Genomic DNA, 19382 nt, shown 5'->3' with positions numbered 1-19382 from the left:
GAAGAACTCCTTTGCGTGCCTGGTGGGCTTACTGGTCGTTGATTGTTGTTGCGTTTTTTTGCCTTCATTTTCCTTTTAAAAAGGAGTTCTGATGCTTAGCTCGCCCTGCTCTCCTAAAGCGTAAAATCCCAATACGGGGCAGAAATAACATTGCTCCGAGTTATCCGAAGTTGACAGGAGGGAGAGGGGAACTTTGTTCTCTTCCTTCTGTAGGTGCTGTGCCCGTTACCCTGATGGCCAAAGCTATATTTAACGGCACAAAAGTAAGACGGCAAAGTAGTTTTTCTTTTCTTTGGGAAAACAAATGACTTATGATGACTCATGCTGTCAACTGCTCGTGTGGCAAACTTTGAGTGCACCGTTATTGCTTGTGATTGCTGTGTGCACCACGGCATGAATGTACCCTGTCTGTTGGCTGCTGTGAAGGTAATCCACAGGGTGTGCTCTGAGCTGCTGCTGTCGGTCCTTCTGCTGGATTACTTCTCTTGGAGTGTTTGAATGTATAGAGTATTTGGATTTTGGTGTGTGTGAGTAGGCCTGTTATGTTTTCATACTGCCTACAACCATGAATTAATCATCCATTTGATTGTGAATTAGGATCTAGATAAATGATAATGAAATGAGAGGGGGCAGAGGAGGCTTAGTACTTCACGTAGTTTTTTGTTGTTTTTTAAAGATGGAGAACTTGTGAAAATTAAGACTCTGGTAAACAGATATATTTTAATAATTGAGTAACGGGGATAATTTCCAAGTTAGACCTTCTTATCTCTTCTCATCTTGCATACAACGTTGAAATTAGCTGCTTTAGCCTCAACTAAAGAGCAAATTATACTGGTGTTGGGATGTCCTTACAAGTGTATTTACATGTGTGTAAGACTGTGGCAGAGTCCCTAGGTTCAGGAACTTTATCAGAGTGTCAGTGATACACCTCATATTGCATGTGAACACAGTAGTAGTTCCCTGCTCTGCTACCTCCAGAGAAGTAGGGAAGAGGGAAAAAAGTTCCTTACTTCTAGCGTTTCAGTGAACTGGAAGGTGTTAGCACATGGTTAGGGGTCACTGCAGGTGAGGGTTGCTCACTGAAGTCATTTACTAAAAATACTATCAGAGCGTTTGGGAAGTCATATTGGGTTGATTTTTGTGATATATTAATTCTATTGTATTGGGTACTTTCGTAATGTTGGTCTTTCTAGCAAGATAGCAGAAGGACTCTTTGTAATGAGAATATCTGAAGAGGAATTAATTTAATTGTACTATGCCTACAATGATGTAGGGCTGTATATTTTGGGTCAGGTGATTTTTGTTGAGGCTTGTTCAAAAGTTGATTCACTGTAGCTCTCTATTTAGAAGGCCTGACCTTCTGCAAGTTGTTTTTAGAATGAATCAGAACTGTATCTTGTCTGAAAGATTGAAATGGAAAAAATTGCTCTAAGTTGAAGATTTATTCAGGGTGTTAGCAGTAGAACTTGAACTGAATTGTCTAAAATCATAAAAATTAGAACAAAAATAGGTAAACAATCTGGAATTCCTTTGCTGAAACACCACAGGACACTGCTCATTGTTATAGCTCTGTTGGTTCTGTCAAAGCTCTAGTGTTAAATAAGCAGTTGTTTTTAACAGGGGATTACAGTGCTGTTCATGATACCAAATCCCAAAGTTCTTTGTGGTTTTGTTGCTAGATCAGTTTTTCTTGCCAGTTCTCATATCTTTCAATGCACTTCTGTTGTGCAGTGTAAGGAAAGTTTTAGTCTTTTTTTATATTATATATATATATATATATATTTTTTTTTTTCAGACCTCACAAGTTTTTAAGTTTGAGGGTTTGAGACAGATGGTTGCATAAAGTGTTAGGTGAGTTGGCTTTACAGACAGTCTTGGACAATCTGATGTGTTAGTTGCTGACAAAATGTATGAAGTACACATCCCAATCCATTCTCGAATAAAGCACAGCAGTCTCTCCTGGCACATGCAGGGCTGTGCTGGCACTGCTGCTGCCCTGTAGCTGTGGATCATGCCCTGGAATGGTGGGAAATGTCAGGAAGGGAGGAAGGGTGAAGGGGAATCCTGCTGGCTTGTGGGGATTTGATGCATAGCACAATGAAATGAATTCATGTGAATGTTTCTGAAGAAAGTAAAATACACTTTTCAAGTACATAAGCATATGACATGGAAACTGTTATCAGTCTTGTTCTTAGCATGTGATTTGAGGCTGATGCATATAACGATGCAGTGTAAAATACTGTGCCAGACTTAGGAAGTCATTCTGAAGAATCTGTATCGTTATAATTGTCTGAAGACCAAAACCCCAGATAATTTTGCTTAAATGTTAAAAAAAACCAAAAAACCAAAAAACAACAAACAAACAAAAAAACCCCCACCCACTGTATTGTTCAAGCATTAGAATTTGATATTGCCTAATTGAAGCAACAAATACTGGGGAAATGATTGTTTCATTTGAACCTGGATAAAATATTTTTTATCCTGGAAGATGTTTAATGAATTCTTTGCAGGGAATTTTTAAAGAGAGAGAATGTAAGCTAAAGTGATTTAGAAGTTGAGGAAAAAAATGGTTATCCTTTACTGCTGTGTCTGCTGTATAACGTTCTGCCTTTTTCTTTTTTTTTTTTTTCTTTTTTTAACCTTTGGAAACTATAAAATGTTCAAGCAAAGGAATATAATTTTAAGGCACTGAGTTAGCTTTGGTATCTTGATCCCATCCTGTTTCACCAAGCCAAGGCTGCTGAAAACATGATGTTTTGCTGTTCAGGCCTGAATTGTACAGGTGAAACTACCATGGTCCTTGGTTTTGCCAAGTTCCCAATGTGCTGTCATCTCATTAATGCTGCTGGTAATCATGCCCAGTTTTACAGCCACCTGGCAATGAAATCTGTAGCAGACTGAGCCTTATGGATGTAACATAGAAGCTGCAGAAGATATGGACCCTTCTGAGAAGGAGAGCAAGGAAGGCAGCATCTGCCCTGGCCGCTATCATTAAGAGGGAGTTTTCTGTGGGTTCCAGACCTGGCAGAAAGCTGGAGGCTAAGGTTCTGAAAATGCTTTCTTGTAGTTAGACTTCAGAATTTCTTCAAAATGAACTACATGACAAAGCCTTATAAATATTCATCGTCCTCAAACTTGCCTGATTTGGCACGATTAGTTGTTTTTAATAACTTGGGAGCACTGATTAAGTCATGGTTTATCTCCTTAGTCAGTCTGTGTATGCAATCACATTTATTCAGATCAGCATCAGGAACGTGTTGGAATCTGAGATACATTCTGTAGCTTCTTGACAAGTAAATTCACAGCAGATTGCTGCAGTGGGTTATGTATTTTGAATCACATAAACTGTTTTAATCTCTCTGTGTGTAGAAGAATACTTACTAAGTTAGGCTACTTTTGAACCACGTAACCTGAATGGTTTATGATGATTACTCTTAAGCATCCTTTATGGCATTAGTTGCCTGGGAAAATTTAATTATGCTTGTTGAGATTACTTGCTTTCTGTTCAAATTTGTGATATATTGATGGTGTATATGGAAGTGTCTATATGCCTTAATAAAAACAGCAGCCTGATTTTAGGAAAACAACTGTTCTGAATACACTTTAGTTTAAAAAATAAACTTTTAATTGTGGTGTACAAGTGAATCAATAAGCTGAGAGAGCTGGTCAGTTACAGGTTGGTTTATTGCTAATGTCACTGTTACGCTCATAAAGATGTCACAATGCTGTCAAATGCTGCTGCTGCTGTGAGGAATGGCAGACTTAAAGGAGATGAGGGTTAAAGATGTGAAAGAATGGAGATTTATTTTATAACTGCAGAGCCACTAGTTTGTAGCTAAGGAAGTTCATGGAATCCTCCACAGTGCTTCACTCAGTGATAATAATTCACTGCAGGAAAGGAGAGAAAACTTACTGTGAGTTCTCTTGGCTGTAGTTCTGCAGCCCCAGGCCTCCTGATGAAGCACACAGCTCTTCTTTTGCTCCAGGCATTGCCAGCTGAAGAAGTTTTTGTCTAAGTTACTAAGGACTGTGAACCACAAGGATTAGTAGGTAATACAGGCTGCTTGTGTCAGTGCTAGATCCCTTACAAGACAGAACAAGGAAGTTTGGACTGGAGAAAGGTTTCCCTCTGGTAAGTGGTAGGCAGTGAAATTTGGAATTTAAAAGAAAACTAAAATACAGGCGGGCATGCAAATAAAATATGGATCTTGAAACAGATATGCTCCCACAGATATGCATAAAAGAAATTCAGGTTCAGTTGTATGAAAGCTTCAGGGAATCCCAAGTTTTAAGACAACTGATATATGTTGAAAATAGGCATGGAAATCTGCAGAGATGTTGGTCGTCCTCCAGCTGGTTACTTCAAGCTGATGAGTGTTTATAGCCATTTGTCTGGTCAGACTTACTTATCAACATTTGAGTTCAACTTGTGCAGCCTGTTGTAACCACAAATCTTGAAAAGTGCTTTGGAGTTTGTGCTTTCAGGGTCATATTTTTATTAGCTAGTTACATTCATGCAATGAAGGCATCTCTCAGGAGTTTCTGTTAATTGGTTTTCAAATATGGTCTTTAATTGTTCAAACACTAAACTTAGGCATGACTGCGGTAGTTGATTTTTAATTACAACAAGTTTACTAAAATAACTTAGACTAAAATAAGTAGGAAGACTCACGTATCACTTAATCCCACTCCTGTACTCTGCAGGTGGAAGCTGGCTTCCCCAGGAAGCCTCACTGGTTTTGAGGGACTGCCTGCCTACAACTTGTTACAAAGCTGGACATTAAATAATAGAATATCACTTTACTGCAAACTGCCTTGGACTTTTCTTGTACAAGTGAAGTCATTTTGATGGGAGGGAAGAATGTTAAAGATATCCCAGTCACTGAATAGGAAGGCATCTAGTTTGTGGATAAATTTCTTTCCTACTGGATGTCAGCATCCAGTGCTGGCTGTGATGATAGCATAGCAAAGTAGATATAGCGCCAGTACTTTAGAACAGGCCCTCAGCATAGCTTAAGGAATTAGACTACTTCTCAAATAAACTAGAAATAAAAAAGTTTGTTACTTATTTTTCTTTTATCAAAAAGCAGTTGCGAATGAATGGAGCTTACAGTTCGCTTAAGAAAATGCCTCTGTAAAAATATTCTGTCTTAAATTGCATTTTCTTTTCTAACTATTGTGTTATAATTGCATACCACCAAAAGGAATAGTGCTTTAACTAGAAAGTATTGGACCTGTGTGTTTTGTTTTCTTTTGTCATGCTGCCTTTCAAATATGTTGTGTGGTTCATCTGCTCTTGCTCTCTTGCTTCTGCTAGCACAGTTTATGTAGCTTTCAAGGAAGTAATTCTGGCTTAATTATATGAACCCTCATGGAGCTGGGGGAGAATCTTACATTCACAATGCTCATGAAAATAACAATCAATAAAGAGAGACAGAATTAAGACCTTAGTTGGAAGGCTTAATCATTTGATCTTTTGAGAATGGTAGATTTCCTGTTCTGAAATTTGGCAGCTAAACTAGAGATAGCTGTGAAGGAGGAACAAGAAGGGAATGATGATAAAATGAGGTGGAGGTGTGCAGCTTCACAAGACATCAGTTGAAAACTGTGAGGTTTCACGGAAGCTGTGTAATTTGATGAATCACATTGGAATGATGAGTCGTGTGAACAATCAACATTCTGTGACTCAATGAGGAGGTAGAGAAATAAGGAGTTACCACGTGATGAGGAAATTGTGTAGCATATGAAACCTCCCAGATTTGAAATTTTATAGTGTACCTTCATCTTCTGTATGTTAATGAGGCAGAAGGCTTTAACTGAAAGCCGACTGATAGTTGTGCATTAGTAGAGGTGAAATCAGGAAATACAGAAATGGCTTTGTTCTCCTGAATGCTTACACTTGTCAGTCCAATAGAACCATGTGGAAGAGACAGTGAAATGGAATTAAGAACAACTTAGTTACTTTGTCTATGAAAGGTAGTATCATTTCTTCCTTTATGCTTAGATACACACTTACAGTAGAGTTTTTCTACTTCATACTTTGAACTTTAAATGAAGAGACATTTTTATTCCACAACACGTTGTTGATGCAAACAAACAAGTCTCTGTGCTTGGAGTACACTGTGATTGTGAATGATAGGTGCACTCTGCATATAAGGTTAAGCCAGTAAATATATGAGAGATGTAAATTAGAGTGTAGACATTTAATTTCAGCATCCAAGTGGGGAAATAGTTATTACATTTGACTGAGCTTAAAAAAAAAAAAAAAAAAGTATGGTTAGTAATGGAAGTATTTACTTCTGAAATGCACCTTGCAGCACATTTACAGGTGCTATTCTGTATTGTTTATTATTGGCTCTGGCTTGGCAGTGTTCAAATTCTGACTATTCCTTGATGCTTTCTAAACTCCAGATTTTTTTTACTTGGATTATAATTCTTGTTGGTAATTGTGCTTTCTTTCAGTCTACTTGAAAATTCCAGATAGTCTTTACTTCTTCCAAATTTTTTTCTAAGATCAAATGCCTACTCTGCTGCTTTGCTTTATAATGATCCACCTTCCATCTGTAAAATAGTAGAATTTATACATATGAGGCAGTCTTTGATCATGGTGATTCTTCTGTTTGTATGTTTCTGGCAATTGTGTGAATGATGTTACCCTCTCACATCGGACTGTACAAACCCAGTTGCCGTGGTGTTTGTTTTAAACCTGAGACTGTGAAGTTACAGCATACAGAATATAACGACCAGTTCAGAAGCTTCAGTGAAAATACTTTCCCAAAGCCTGGAAGTATATTCAAGATAGCAACGTAGGATTTATTTCATTCTTATCGTAGTTGAACAGGGACATGTTATTACTTTGCTAAGTTATTTTCTAATTACTGTTAGTGAAACTGTGAACATTCAATTATGTGATCAGCATTTTTTTTTTTTTTGCATTGCTCAGCCTATTTTTTTATTTTACTTTTTTGGCAGGAATCTCTCAGGATTTGGGCTATGGTATATGAGTGTTGTGCAGAACTAAATTCCTTGCTGTCTCTATCACCCTCAGCTTATTCTCTAACATAACTGTTAATCTGTGAACAGCTCTTACGTAAAAACAGTAAGTGATTTCTCTTTTATTTTCCTTAAGTCTTCAGAAGGAGACAAATAACAAAATGAACAATCCTGCTATTAAGAGAATAACAAATGAAATTATCAAATCACCTGAAGATAAACGAGAATATCGTGGACTGGAATTGGCAAATGGCATTAAAGCACTTCTCATCAGTGACCCGACCACGGATAAGTCTTCAGCAGCACTCGATGTGCACATAGGTATTTAATGCAATTTGTGTTCATTAAACAATTATTATGTCATTAAAATTCTTTAAATTTTGGTATGTTAATTGCAAATAAACTGGCAGGAGTAATATCTAGTTGCTAGCCTGGTCTTCTACTGAAATTTAGAGCTTAATTCTTTGGTGTACTAAGTTGAAAATTATGAGGGCTAATTAAATTCTCTTGGTAAACTGTGTTTACTCAAGTGTAGAAATATGTCTTTTAATGAGTAAGTTTCATGTTATGAAAGCTCTTTTGTAAGCAGGAAAGGGGCGGGTGTGAGTACAATTATTTCAGATGGCTCCATCTGTCACGTCAGACTTTTTTTTTGGTGAAATTGTTGATGAGTTGAGGTGAGAAGGTGCTGTAGTGCTGGAGGAGGTGGGGAGGCACACCCTAGCTGCAGTGATGCTTAAGTTGCAAACAGGAATACAAGGCATAGAAAGGGAAGGCGGCATCTTGAAGCTGTGGAAGCCTTTTCTTTTAGTGGAGGTATTTCTCAAAGTGACAGTTTCTCACTTCCAAAGTGTGATGCATGCACACATTACCCGAGCATCTTTACTCATCCTCTTGCAGTATATATAGTTGGGAGCTCTTTGTGCCATTGATGTTGGGACACAAGTAGTAGAGTAACTTTGTAAGCTTCTGGTACAAATCATTATCTGGTTCAGAGGATCCCAAATCTGGTTTTCTTGGATACTCTGACAGTAGTAACCAACGTATGTCCTGTTCCTGCACGTGTGCTGGAGGAAATGTCTGTTACCTCCACCTATATTCTCCCATTGCTCACTGTTGTAAGGTCCAAAGCAGAACTGCCAGATTCGAACGTCATGTTTCTGCCTTACGTTCCAGGAAGCCTTTGTTGTTTTCTAAAGTGTCTGCCTTCTCACCTCCTCACTGACTTCCAATAGCTGCTTGTGTCCTGGCAATTAATCACAGGTTATTACTCATCCTGTAAACCACAGGGGAAACACCTCCTTAATTGTGGCTGTCAATTGCTGCCTTTTAATGCAATGCAGTTATTAAAATCAAACTATAGAAGACAGAACATTGTGATCTGCCAGGTCTATACAGATTATGAATCATGAACTTCAATTTAAATCTTATTTGTCTGAAAAGCAATCAATGCAGGCTGATCTGGGAAGGCAGTTTGAGGCAGTAATTGGTTCAGTTACTCATTTTAAATTTCCTTTTTTTTTTTTTTTTTTTTTTTAAGACTGATTTTAGTTGACTGTTAGCTGCCAAGTGTCTACTTATAACTACAGAATTTGTATAATTGGCTTGGACAACATACTGTGATATAAAGAACTTCAAAAGACTTGAGATTTGATCATTACTTTTTGTCAGTGATTTTATGACATTTTTCCTCCTGCAGGGTCTTTGTCTGATCCGCCCAACATTGCTGGACTTAGTCATTTTTGTGAGCATATGCTGTTTCTGGGAACCAAGAAATACCCAAAAGAGAATGAATATAGTCAATTTCTCAGTGAGCATGCAGGGAGCTCCAATGCTTTCACCAGCGGAGAGCATACAAACTATTACTTCGATGTGTCACACGAACATCTAGAAGGTGCACTAGACAGGTAAACACACTTCTGTTTAAATTATTGCTGCTATTTCAAATGGCTTAAGAGTTCTTCCTCATGTTTTTTCACTATGTTATTAAAGAAAGGGTTCAAGGGTGATCAAGTTGTTCATACTTATAAAGGCTGAGCTCTTTGCTCTCAAAGTTTGTTCCTTGTTTCCTGTGTATGACAAAATTGATTTGATTCACAAGATTAAGAACTTCTTGCAGCTAAACTTCTATACAGTAGAAGTTTTCTGTGTATTATTTGTGACACAAGATTGATTCTTTGTGGTGTGAGTATGTTGTAGTCTGTATTTATAGGTAAAGAAATTGAGAACTAATGAATCGGTGTTAAAGCTGTTGTGGAATTTGTGAATTCTGCACTGGAAAGTAATCAGTTATTTTCAGGAGGGATACTTCATACTATTAATAAATGTAATGGAAAGTTGATCTGAAAATTTTCTGTTTAGATTTGCCCAGTTTTTCCTGTGCCCTTTGTTTGATGAAAGCTGCAAAGATAGAGAAGTGAATGCTGTTGATTCTGAGCATGAAAAGAATCTGATGAATGATGCCTGGAGGTTGTTTCAATTGGAGAAGGCTACTGGAAACCCCAATCATCCCTTCAGTAAATTTGGAACAGGTTTGTCAGAAAATTATTATTCTTCTATTAGAGTTCTGTGTAGTGTATGCAGTGTTATTATATGGAGTTGATCAAGACTGGAATGAAACAATTCTGATTTTGTTTTTTTTATTTTTTTCTGCTCCATGCATGTTTATTGTAGTGCTCTATTGCATTTTCCACATGGTAGACCAAACCAAGCTAGACAAAACATGCAGAATAGAGTGATACAAGACTTGCATGATATTGATGAGGCATTCTTTATGATTTTGATAATTACTGCAATGGATGCTGTTTTCCAGTGATTCCATTTGTCGTAATCTGGTACTGTGTTTCTTTGTGCACGGTAACGTGGATGGACTGTTCTAATCATTCCTAGTCACGTTCTTTTTGCTAAGTAGTATTCTGTTAAGACTGGGTGACAGTGACTAGGTCAAATCAGAAAGATTAGCAAAGTAACCTGGCAATTACTGAGTAAGAACATGAAAAGAAAATCTGAAGCATAAAATGCAGCAGCAGATGTCAAGGTAAACTATTATTGAACAAATCCCAATCCTATGGCTGATGGTGTTTTTCAGTCTTTATTAATCACGGAGTGCTCAGTAATGAAAGCTAAAAAGCCTCAATTTAAAAAGCATGAAAGTAACAGGTCATGGTTATGCTTAAAACCAAAGCTGTTATGTGCTTTGGCAGAAGTTTAATTGGAGGTTTTGCTGAAGTTAATTTATACATGAGTTGCAAGTTTATTTTGAAGCTGTCAAAGTATTAGTGCCATTAATTTGGGCACTGCACTATCTAACCATGAATGTATTTTGTGGCTGGGTCTGTTTGCTGAGTGAACAGTTGATGAAATATTGCGTACAGTAGGGAGGTTAGAGAGCAGGTAATGAACTGTAAGGACTGGCTTCTTCCTTTGGCTCAAGAAAGAGGAAAATATTTTTGCACTTGATGAAGAGGCTGTTCTAAACAGGAGGAGTTTAATCTGTATTCCCCAAACAAATGAATTTGAAAGCAAGTCTTGGAAACTGCAGGTGAGTATCTGAAGTATATTCTCTAATCTCAGAGAGGTGGAATTTGGCCTTCCTGAATCAGCAAATAAAGTTTTTGCTTTTACTGAAGAGATTACTATTTTTCATTTCTACGCAGCTCTCAAGAAATATTAGTGGATATTGCAGAAATATTTTTCTACAGTTTAGGAAGATTTTTTTAGCTGACAAATGAAATGTTTGCGCAGGGGGAGAATACTTGAGGTCTGCTCAAATTCAGCAGAGCGTAGCCTTCCTGCAAATCTGACTCAGCAGAGCTAGCGCCTGACTTTGGTTTTTATTTGCTCAGGGTTGCCAGCTGTGATGCAGACAACTGCAGTTGACATCCTTATTGTTTCCTGTTGGCTGAGCTGAGCTGTTAGCCAGTCTAGCAGAATATAGGAGTGCTCCCGTTTGATGCTTTAGATCACAGCTTATCTCTGCAGAACCTGTTTTGATAGTGAAATTTACGTTATTCTTTCTATCCAGAGAAACAGTTGTACCTTAATACTTAATACTTTATTTGTTCCTTTGTCCACAGATACTCTTTATCCATCACTGAGTAACTGCCTATAACAATAATTCCTGGCACTTTTGTATTGTCCATTTTCCTATGTCTACAAGCTGTCTTCTGACTGTTGGCTCTTAATTTATGCTAGTACTCTTAATAGAACAGTTATTAAGCTGAAGTTTTAGATCTTTTATTTTAATTTGCCCTTTCTATTGATTCAGGGGCACTCTTCTAACTTCTGTGTTTCTGTTGTCTTTAGGTCCAGATCTGTAAGATCTGATAAGTTGAGCAGTCACAATTAACAAAACATTGTTATGAAATTAATAATCATTTTTTTTAAAATTAAAATATTAGGCTGTAATTTTTGTCACACTGTGCCTTAAGTAATTTCACACAGTGGTTCCTCTGAAAGGTGTGTGTATGCAGGAGTAAAATCTGCTCTAGTTGTGCAAAAGAGCCTTTTCCTTCTGAATTAAAGCCTGGGCTCACTTGTGTTGCTTTGAAATAGCCATTAAAATTAAAATATTAATTATGAAGTCTGAAGCATTCTTAGATTCTTGAGAATCTACACACAAAGAGGATGGAAGTATTTACAACAATAATTTCTACAATTAAATTTTTACAATATAGAACAAATATACTTCATTATGCACAGTAATCTTAAATTGACTGTCAATCCGGACAAAAACAGATTCATTATTTTTCTTTTTTTTCTTTTTTTTGTAAATTCATAAACCACAAGTATACCTGTACCAACAAGCTCTATTGCTATTTTGTGTTACAGGGAACAAATTCACTCTGGAAACTAGACCAACCAAAGAAGGAATAGATGTAAGACAAGAGTTACTGAAGTTTCATTCTACTTACTATTCATCAAATTTAATGGCTATTTGTGTCTTAGGAAGAGGTGAGAGCTCAAAAGTGTTTTTTGTTCTTGTTGTTTGTTACGTAAGACTTTCAGTGTGTTTATGTTCATAAAGAGGAGAGTAAAATCTGAAAATTTACAGAAGGGGAAAAAGTTAAGCTTTTACAGACTGACCAAACCTAATGTTACGTTTAGTGACATCTCCAAAGCAACTTGCACTGTGTAAATGTAATTGTTCATAAGCTTACAATACAAAAGCTAAGCTGAAAATCTGAATCCGGTATTGAATCACCAGTTGCTGTCATATGCTTGTTTTTTTGAAGACTGACGCCTCAGATGTTGGGAGGGCTTTTGATGCTGTTTTCATATTTGACATTTGTACATATTTCCACTCTAAATATGTCTGCATTGTTAAAAGATAAACCTAATCTAACATTCAGATGAAAAGCCTTTACTTCTCTTTATTTTCCCTAAAAAGAAACGTTCATTTCTCACTCGTTTTTTCAAGCATCAGAATCATGCAATTGCTTTCCAGGAGGCTTTATATCCTACGAAATGTTTTGTTGTTTTGTTGTTTTGTTTTGTTTTCTTCTTTTGAAGTCATCCAGAATCAGAATTGAAAATTGATAAGTTCCACATTCTTTTTGATTTAATTCCTTTTGATAGTGGGGAGCTCCACACATACAAATCAAGGTGCAGAAAACAAACATTATTAACACAATTCCATAATTTTTTTGTTGAAAGCACCTTGCTGTCAGTGTAGCAGAACTTCTAATTGATAGATAAACAAATAGTTGGAAATGCTCTAACATTTAAATAAATAAATTAATAAAATTGCTCACTGCAGGTCATCTGCGATCTCCCTGTTGTGCATTCTGAAGTAGGTAGACTTGCAAAGCTGTGTGCAGCCTAGTAATTCTCTGATTTTTTTCCCCTCCACTTTATATATACAATGTGCCTCAGTGAAAAGTGATAAGTGAATCAGAATATCTCTGGTAAATACTGGCAAATATAACTTCGCTGTAATTTTGTTTTAAAATTCATCCTGCAAAAGTAAAATTAATCAAAAGCAAAATTCATGCAACGATTTCAGTATAGCAGTTCCTATGTAGACACTTAAATTCTTACCTTTTCAGTAAGAATCACCCTAGCAACTGGAAATCTGTCCTAAAGAAAACCATGACTGTAGCTGGGAAGCTTAAATGATTGTGTTCTTTTCTGCCTGTATTAAGGTGGCATGTTTGTTTTTTTTGTTGAGTGTTACGTAAACTTCAGTAGGAAAACTTGAATTCAGACTTCTTACATTTTATGTAGGTGAATTGTGTACTTATTAATTGCTAAGGAAGCTAATCCATTAACCAGAAATGTTACTGTGAAGTTCTTTGTAATTTTGATATGAATGTTTTTGAAGATTTCCCCCGAAGAATTAAGTGCAGTAGTGTATTCCTATTTATATATTTTAACGAAGAAGCAAGTGTATAAACTTTGGAGAGGGGGAAAAAACATTGGAGAAGTTCTTTGGGAGTAACAGTTTATTAACTTGGCCTTCAGTAGCCAAGTTAAACAGGGTAACACATTGATAGAAGGCAACTGGTTTTCTTTTTAGTGCAGAAAAATGCACACTTCAGCCTTGACTGGTGTTCTAATGAAGTAAGCCTGGAACTTTCTGCATTTCTTTTTAGTGTTACTGAGTTGGTTTTAAGCCAGAGAAAGCCTTAATAGTATCTATTGAATTTAATGCCCAATGCTGTCTTATACTGTAGGTGCATTCTTCAATACTTTTTTTTTCCCAGTGTGGGGAAAAAAGATAAAATAAAACATGGGTCTCTAACAGAGTTATATGCACTTCACAAAATCTCTGTGTGAGTGACTACTTTGGTTTGTGCTGTTTAATTTTTTAATGCTTAACATCTGATTTACTACTTCTTCCATTCCACCTTAGATTTAGATTCGTCAGTTTATTTTAAATATGTTTTTTCCTTTCAACAGATTTTATATGAATCATGGCTGAAGCCTTTAATAAGCATGGTGCTTATAGCATGTTATATTTCAATACTGAAGTGTTACGTATTTCCTTTCTGAATCGAATAACCATCATATCATTGGAACGATTGTTCTGTATAATCCATATCTTCCCTATAGAATATTGAAAATCTAAGTTAGATAGAAACATCAGATAATGATTAGGTGTTTTGTAATATTTCTTTATTATTATAGAATCCTTGGATGAGCTGACTTCCCTAGTGGTGAAGTTGTTTTCAGAAGTAGAGAACAAAAACGTCCCTATACCAGAATTTCCCGAACATCCTTTCCAAGAAGAACATCTCAGGGTCAGTATAGAGTTGTATCTTTTGGTGGGCTTGTGTACCTCAGGTGATACTTCTCAACTACTCATGTTACAGTAATACATTGTATACTTGACTGCTTTTGTAGCAGCATCTCTGTTTCTTTCCTCATATTTTCACCTACCTGTCTATGAATGTATTTAATATAATTTTTAGTAAAGATGTATGTTTGGTTGCAGAGATTGGGATAATTAATTCTGTGTGTTTGCATAATGATTGGTTCCAATGTTGCCGTGGTTCTTCTATACCTTTACTTTCAACCCAGTGTTGTTGTTATGTACATAAGGGGACATGATATTTGCTATTGAAATGAATAGATGAGATTGGGTGAATGTCTGTTTATGGATCTGCTTTTTAATTTTTATCTTCAGCAACTTTACAAAGTGGTACCTATTAAGGACATCAGAAATCTTTATGTCACATTTCCTATACCAGACCTTCAGAAATACTATAAATCAAATCCTGGCCATTACCTTGGTCATCTGATTGGGCATGAAGGCCCAGGGAGTCTTCTGTCAGAGCTTAAAGCCAAAGGTAAGTAGTTTGAATGTGAAGAATTAAAAATTAATCAATTGTACATTTTTTGAAGACCTACCATAAATGGGTCAATTTTATGTGAAGCTTTTTTTTTAAATTTGAATTCCCCAGCTATTTGAATAATTTGAGTTGTAAATCATATTTACCCACTTCATTCTTGTTTCTGTGATGAGTAAAAATGAATAAATAACAAACACCCTGACTTTGGAAGCTACTATTTCTAGTGCTCTGCTTCATTCAGCCCTGCTTAGAGACATATGAGCTTTGAAATACTGTTTTTTCTCTGTTCTGTCACTGACTTAGAGGCTATTGTCAGCTCTCTTAATGTCTGGAGGAATAGAAGAAGGAATACCTCAATGTTGTTCACTGTATTACTGTGTTCCAAACATAAATTACCTGGTGATAGTTGATGTTGCAATTATTGCATCACAAGATCAGATGGGTCAGTTGCTGAACTTATTCTTTTGCTGTAGATGTTAAGATAGGCAAGGTGAACATGTAAAGTAGTCAAGGTTTTCCAGAAAAAGAAGAAAAAAATGTATTGTTGCCAAAGCATACAAAGAAAGTGGTGTATAAATCCTTACAGGCTTGCTTATGCAATAAATTTTCTCTTTGATTTCATAGGATGGGTGTATACTCTTGTTGGAGGACAAAAGGAAGGTGCTAGAGGTTTCATGTTTTTCATTATAAATGTGGACTTGACAGAGGAAGGACTTTGTAAGTGAAGCCACTATGTCTGCATTCCATGTTAGTCCTGATCTAATGGGCTTGTTTTTGTCTTCAGAGAGACTAATTATGTTTATAGCTTGAAAGATAAACCCAGAATAACCAGTTAGTTTAGTATATTAAACCCCATCACTGTGTTAACACTCTTCATCTAATGCAAGAAGTGAACTTATTTGAGGGTACAATTGAAATATTTAATTAAGTATTTTAAAGTAAACTACTTTAGAAGAAAAGCTGTTAATACCTTTGTGTGCTACTTATTCATAGTATGTGAAATTAAATGATATTATAAAATTTTATTACACAGCATGTTCAAAGCAATTCTCAGAATTAGCTTGGGACCTAAACAGTTCACGTCTGTAAACAATCACAGTAACTTTTTCAGGGGGATTGTTCATGTAATCAAATATCTTGATGTAATTAAAAATGCAAACTTTCCTATTTCTTTTCACAATAATTTTGTGTGTTTGTGTGTAGAATTGAGCCAATTATTAAGCAAGCTGTTTTTTTTTCTTTCCAGTGCATGTTGAAGATATTATTTTGCACATGTTTCAGTATATTCAAAAACTACGTACAGAAGGACCTCAAGAATGGGTTTTCCAAGAGTGCAAGGTACAGCAATTGTTACTTGAAATAAGCAGTGGTAGTGTTTTCACAATTTATTGAATGGTAAAGAGAATCAGAGCTCTTGCTATGGAAATAGGCTTATTAATTGCATGATGAATAAGTTTTAAAATTTTAAAGGTGTGTTTTCTGTGACATGACGCAAATGGCGAATACACTGAGAATGCATCTTCAATATAAATGTGAAATGCACTTACAGAGCTATGAGTTAACATTGCATTGTGGCATAATGAAAGTTGAGGAAGAAGTAGCTCATCCGGTCTGTAAGTATTTTGCACTGCAACAAGATTGGTTGTATCAAATTTGGGATGTTTTCCCAATATCAAGAGATCAAAATATATGTGCTATGGGGAGATCTTTTACTATGAATGTGACTTTAAAAGCTACCCATCTTTTTCAGCACAGAGTTTCTTGGAAATGAGGTTTTATAATGCTTTATGTTGTGAGACTGTCTGAACTTGCTCACGAGTTTTGTGCAACTCTTGTTTTATGTGCCTGTCTCAGACTGAATACTACTATAAAATAGTTTTTAAAATAGTCTTTAATTATTCTTAAAATGCATTTCACTACACATTTCAACCCTTACGTTGTTTTGTAGGATCTAAATGCTGTGGCCTTCAGATTTAAAGATAAAGAACGACCACGAGGTTATACATCAAAGCTTGGAGGAATGTTGCACGTGAGTGATATTTTTGCTTGTTTTTAAAAAATCTTGTGTTTTGGATAATATATTAATCATGTACCAGTATGTTTAACCGTGCTCCAAATTAATGCAGGCATTTGCAAAGTTCTTTTGTACTTGAGTTTAGGAAGTTAATATGCCACGTAGCTCTTCCCATTGATACTCAGCGAGTCACATTTTCTTCACACTCTACCATTTTATACTGTTGTACCTGGTAGAAGTGATATTACAACTGGAGATGCTATTTGATTTGCTTCAGTGTTTTTTAACACACAGGTACTTTGTCATTCTCTGCCTACCTGACAGCTAAATGTTCTTTAGAGAAATGAAATTTTATTGTAAACCCGAGTACTGTACTAAATGCTTCTATACATAATAATGTTGGAATACTGCAGTAAGCAGAAGTGTTAAGATAGCAAATTTAAAATGTTTGACTCTTTTAACATTATTATGTGTTGGTACTGAAAGGATCTTAGAAAATCCACTTCCCTCGTTTTGCGCTGAAGTAAGTTGGTTTTGTGTTCAGCAGAACTCACTGTACAACTTCTGTAGATTGCAGCCATTCTCCATTGCACATCCAATATCTACGCATACAGAGAGGCGTTTTTTATTTCTTTGCAGGAATTCCTGTGTATTTCCTATAGCTTTCATTTGTAATATCTAAAATATTAGTTTTTATTTTAGAATTGTCTTTCTGTTTACTAAAAACATTAAACAGCTGTTAGTGTTTAGGTGGATATTTTAAAAAGCTCTTGTTTGCGATGCCATTTCTTGATTTTGCTCTGCTAAGTGCGGAAAATGTCTTTAAGAAGCGAATTTTTTCTGTCTCTAAAACAGTCTTTCAATGGTTTTTATATGTTGGATAATTTCTGATTGATTTCTGATTACTGGCTTGAAAAATCAGGTCAGGAAGTTGACAGCAGTATTCCAAAGATCAGAATAACGAATCAGGACAGTATTTTTTATCTCTTGCTGTGCTTTGCAGTACAAATGGTAATGTTGATTCTGGTATTAATTGCTTAAGCACAAATTGAAAAATACCTGTTCTGATTCTAATTCTGTGCTTTTTTTCTGAGTTCTACTAAGTTCGCATTACGAAGTAACCAAGCTAGGTCTATTGTGTGGTGAATTCTTATGCTTACAAAAAAGTGTTTTTCATAACTTGGAGAACCTATGTAAATTAGTGTAAGGAAATGCAATGTTGTTATATGTTTGTCAAAAGGATTTAGAAAAAAAAAAAGTAGAAGTTCTATGCAAAAAAACAAACAAACAAAAACAAAAAACAAAAAACAAGACCAGTTGTGGTTGTGTAACGAATCACTGCTAAACTCTTCTGTTGAATTACATTTCCTGTTTGTCTTATAAGCTTCATGCTTTCCAGATAGTTGTACCCTGGCTCGCTGTACTCTTGGAATTTTTCTTTTCTTTCTTTCTTTTTTTTTTTTTTTTTAAATGTTCTTTATCATTTTTAAGATTTCATTTGAATTTGATGCATGTAAGTCAATTCAGGTCAGAATATAATGTTCCCAAAATAAAACAGACTTTCTGAGACATAATCAGAGAGTGGTTGAGATTAGGAGGAGTGTCTGGAGATAATCTTACCATTTAATTCTAATGCTAGAATTAAAATTGAGTAAATGTGTATTGTACTTTTAGATATTTGAAAGATGCTCTTCCTAAATTATAAAAATTATTGAAATCTTGGGAAAATTCTTAGAAAAAGACCCTTTTTTGTTTGTTTGTTTGCTTACTTCATTATGTTTTGCTTTCCCAAACACTGATTACTTGGTGTCCTTCGATCTTTAAAAATATCCTCCAGGGGTCAGCATTTACCATGTTATTTTTACTTTAGTTCAAAACAGTATTTAGAGATAGGTGACTTTCTGTATTGAAACATGCAATATTTCAAGAGGGAAATCTAGCAATACGCATTATGTAAAATTAACAGTATAGGAAAAATATGATCTGCATAATCAGAATATTCTCACTCTTGTTTAGTTTTAAGAGTGATTTGGAAGTTTTTGGAAGTTTGAAGTTGATACAGGTTAAAGCTACAGTTTTAATGTCCTTTACATTTTACATTGCTGTTCTTTTTTTCGTGCTTAGTTTTTTATTCATCTCTATGTTTGTCCTCTGTTTTTCAGTATTATCCCATAGAAGAAGTATTGGCTGCTGAATATTTGCTTGAAGAATTCAGGCCTGATTTAATAGAGATGGTATTGGATAAACTGAGACCAGAAAACATTCGGTAAGTTTAATTGGGTCATATTTTAACCCAAGTCTTATGAGAAAGGCAAAGAAGTAATGGAAATACAAGTTCTTAGGTGTCTCTCGCAGCTCCAGAGTAAATGTCGCTGTAAAAGAGACAGCAATTCTGTGTGTTAATGAGCCTTCTTTTTGCTCCCCGTTGGAAATAGGTAAGTGTCCTGCACAGACAAAGCCATCCTTTTGGCCTTTTCTATGCAGGATGTCTTCCTCAGACTGAAACTGTTTTTAGGAAGATAATTATTCAGAATAGCTCAACTGTTACCGAGGAAAAAGCTTAGTAAAAGTTAACCTGCATC

The 19382-nt window shown here is 35.7% G+C and overlaps 1 protein-coding gene across 4 annotated transcripts in view; it reads left to right on the top strand.

The window, feature by feature from the left end:
- Positions 1–19382, top strand: part of IDE (insulin degrading enzyme) — a 52827-nt gene that overhangs the window by 663 nt on the left and 32782 nt on the right. For all 4 annotated transcript variants that reach the window (XR_008205283.1, XM_052677902.1, XM_052677900.1 and 1 more), the window contains exons 2-11: positions 7130–7314; positions 8693–8900; positions 9355–9524; positions 11824–11946; positions 14122–14234; positions 14621–14783; positions 15411–15503; positions 16033–16124; positions 16735–16815; positions 18963–19066. Coding sequence is in view for 3 of the 4 variants with exons in the window: in XM_052677900.1 (XP_052533860.1) it covers positions 7130–7314; positions 8693–8900; positions 9355–9524; positions 11824–11946; positions 14122–14234; positions 14621–14783; positions 15411–15503; positions 16033–16124; positions 16735–16815; positions 18963–19066 (1332 nt within the window). In the remaining variant the exon portion in view is untranslated. The remainder of the gene's footprint in view (positions 1–7129; positions 7315–8692; positions 8901–9354; positions 9525–11823; positions 11947–14121; positions 14235–14620; positions 14784–15410; positions 15504–16032; positions 16125–16734; positions 16816–18962; positions 19067–19382) is intronic.

The sequence above is a fragment of the Tympanuchus pallidicinctus genome, unplaced genomic scaffold (genome assembly GCF_026119805.1).
Source record: "Tympanuchus pallidicinctus isolate F22 unplaced genomic scaffold, pur_lepc_1.0 scaffold16, whole genome shotgun sequence".
Classification (NCBI taxonomy): domain Eukaryota; kingdom Metazoa; phylum Chordata; class Aves; order Galliformes; family Phasianidae; genus Tympanuchus; species Tympanuchus pallidicinctus.
Note: the sequence above shows the minus strand (reverse complement) of the source record. Positions and strands in the feature narration are given on the sequence as shown.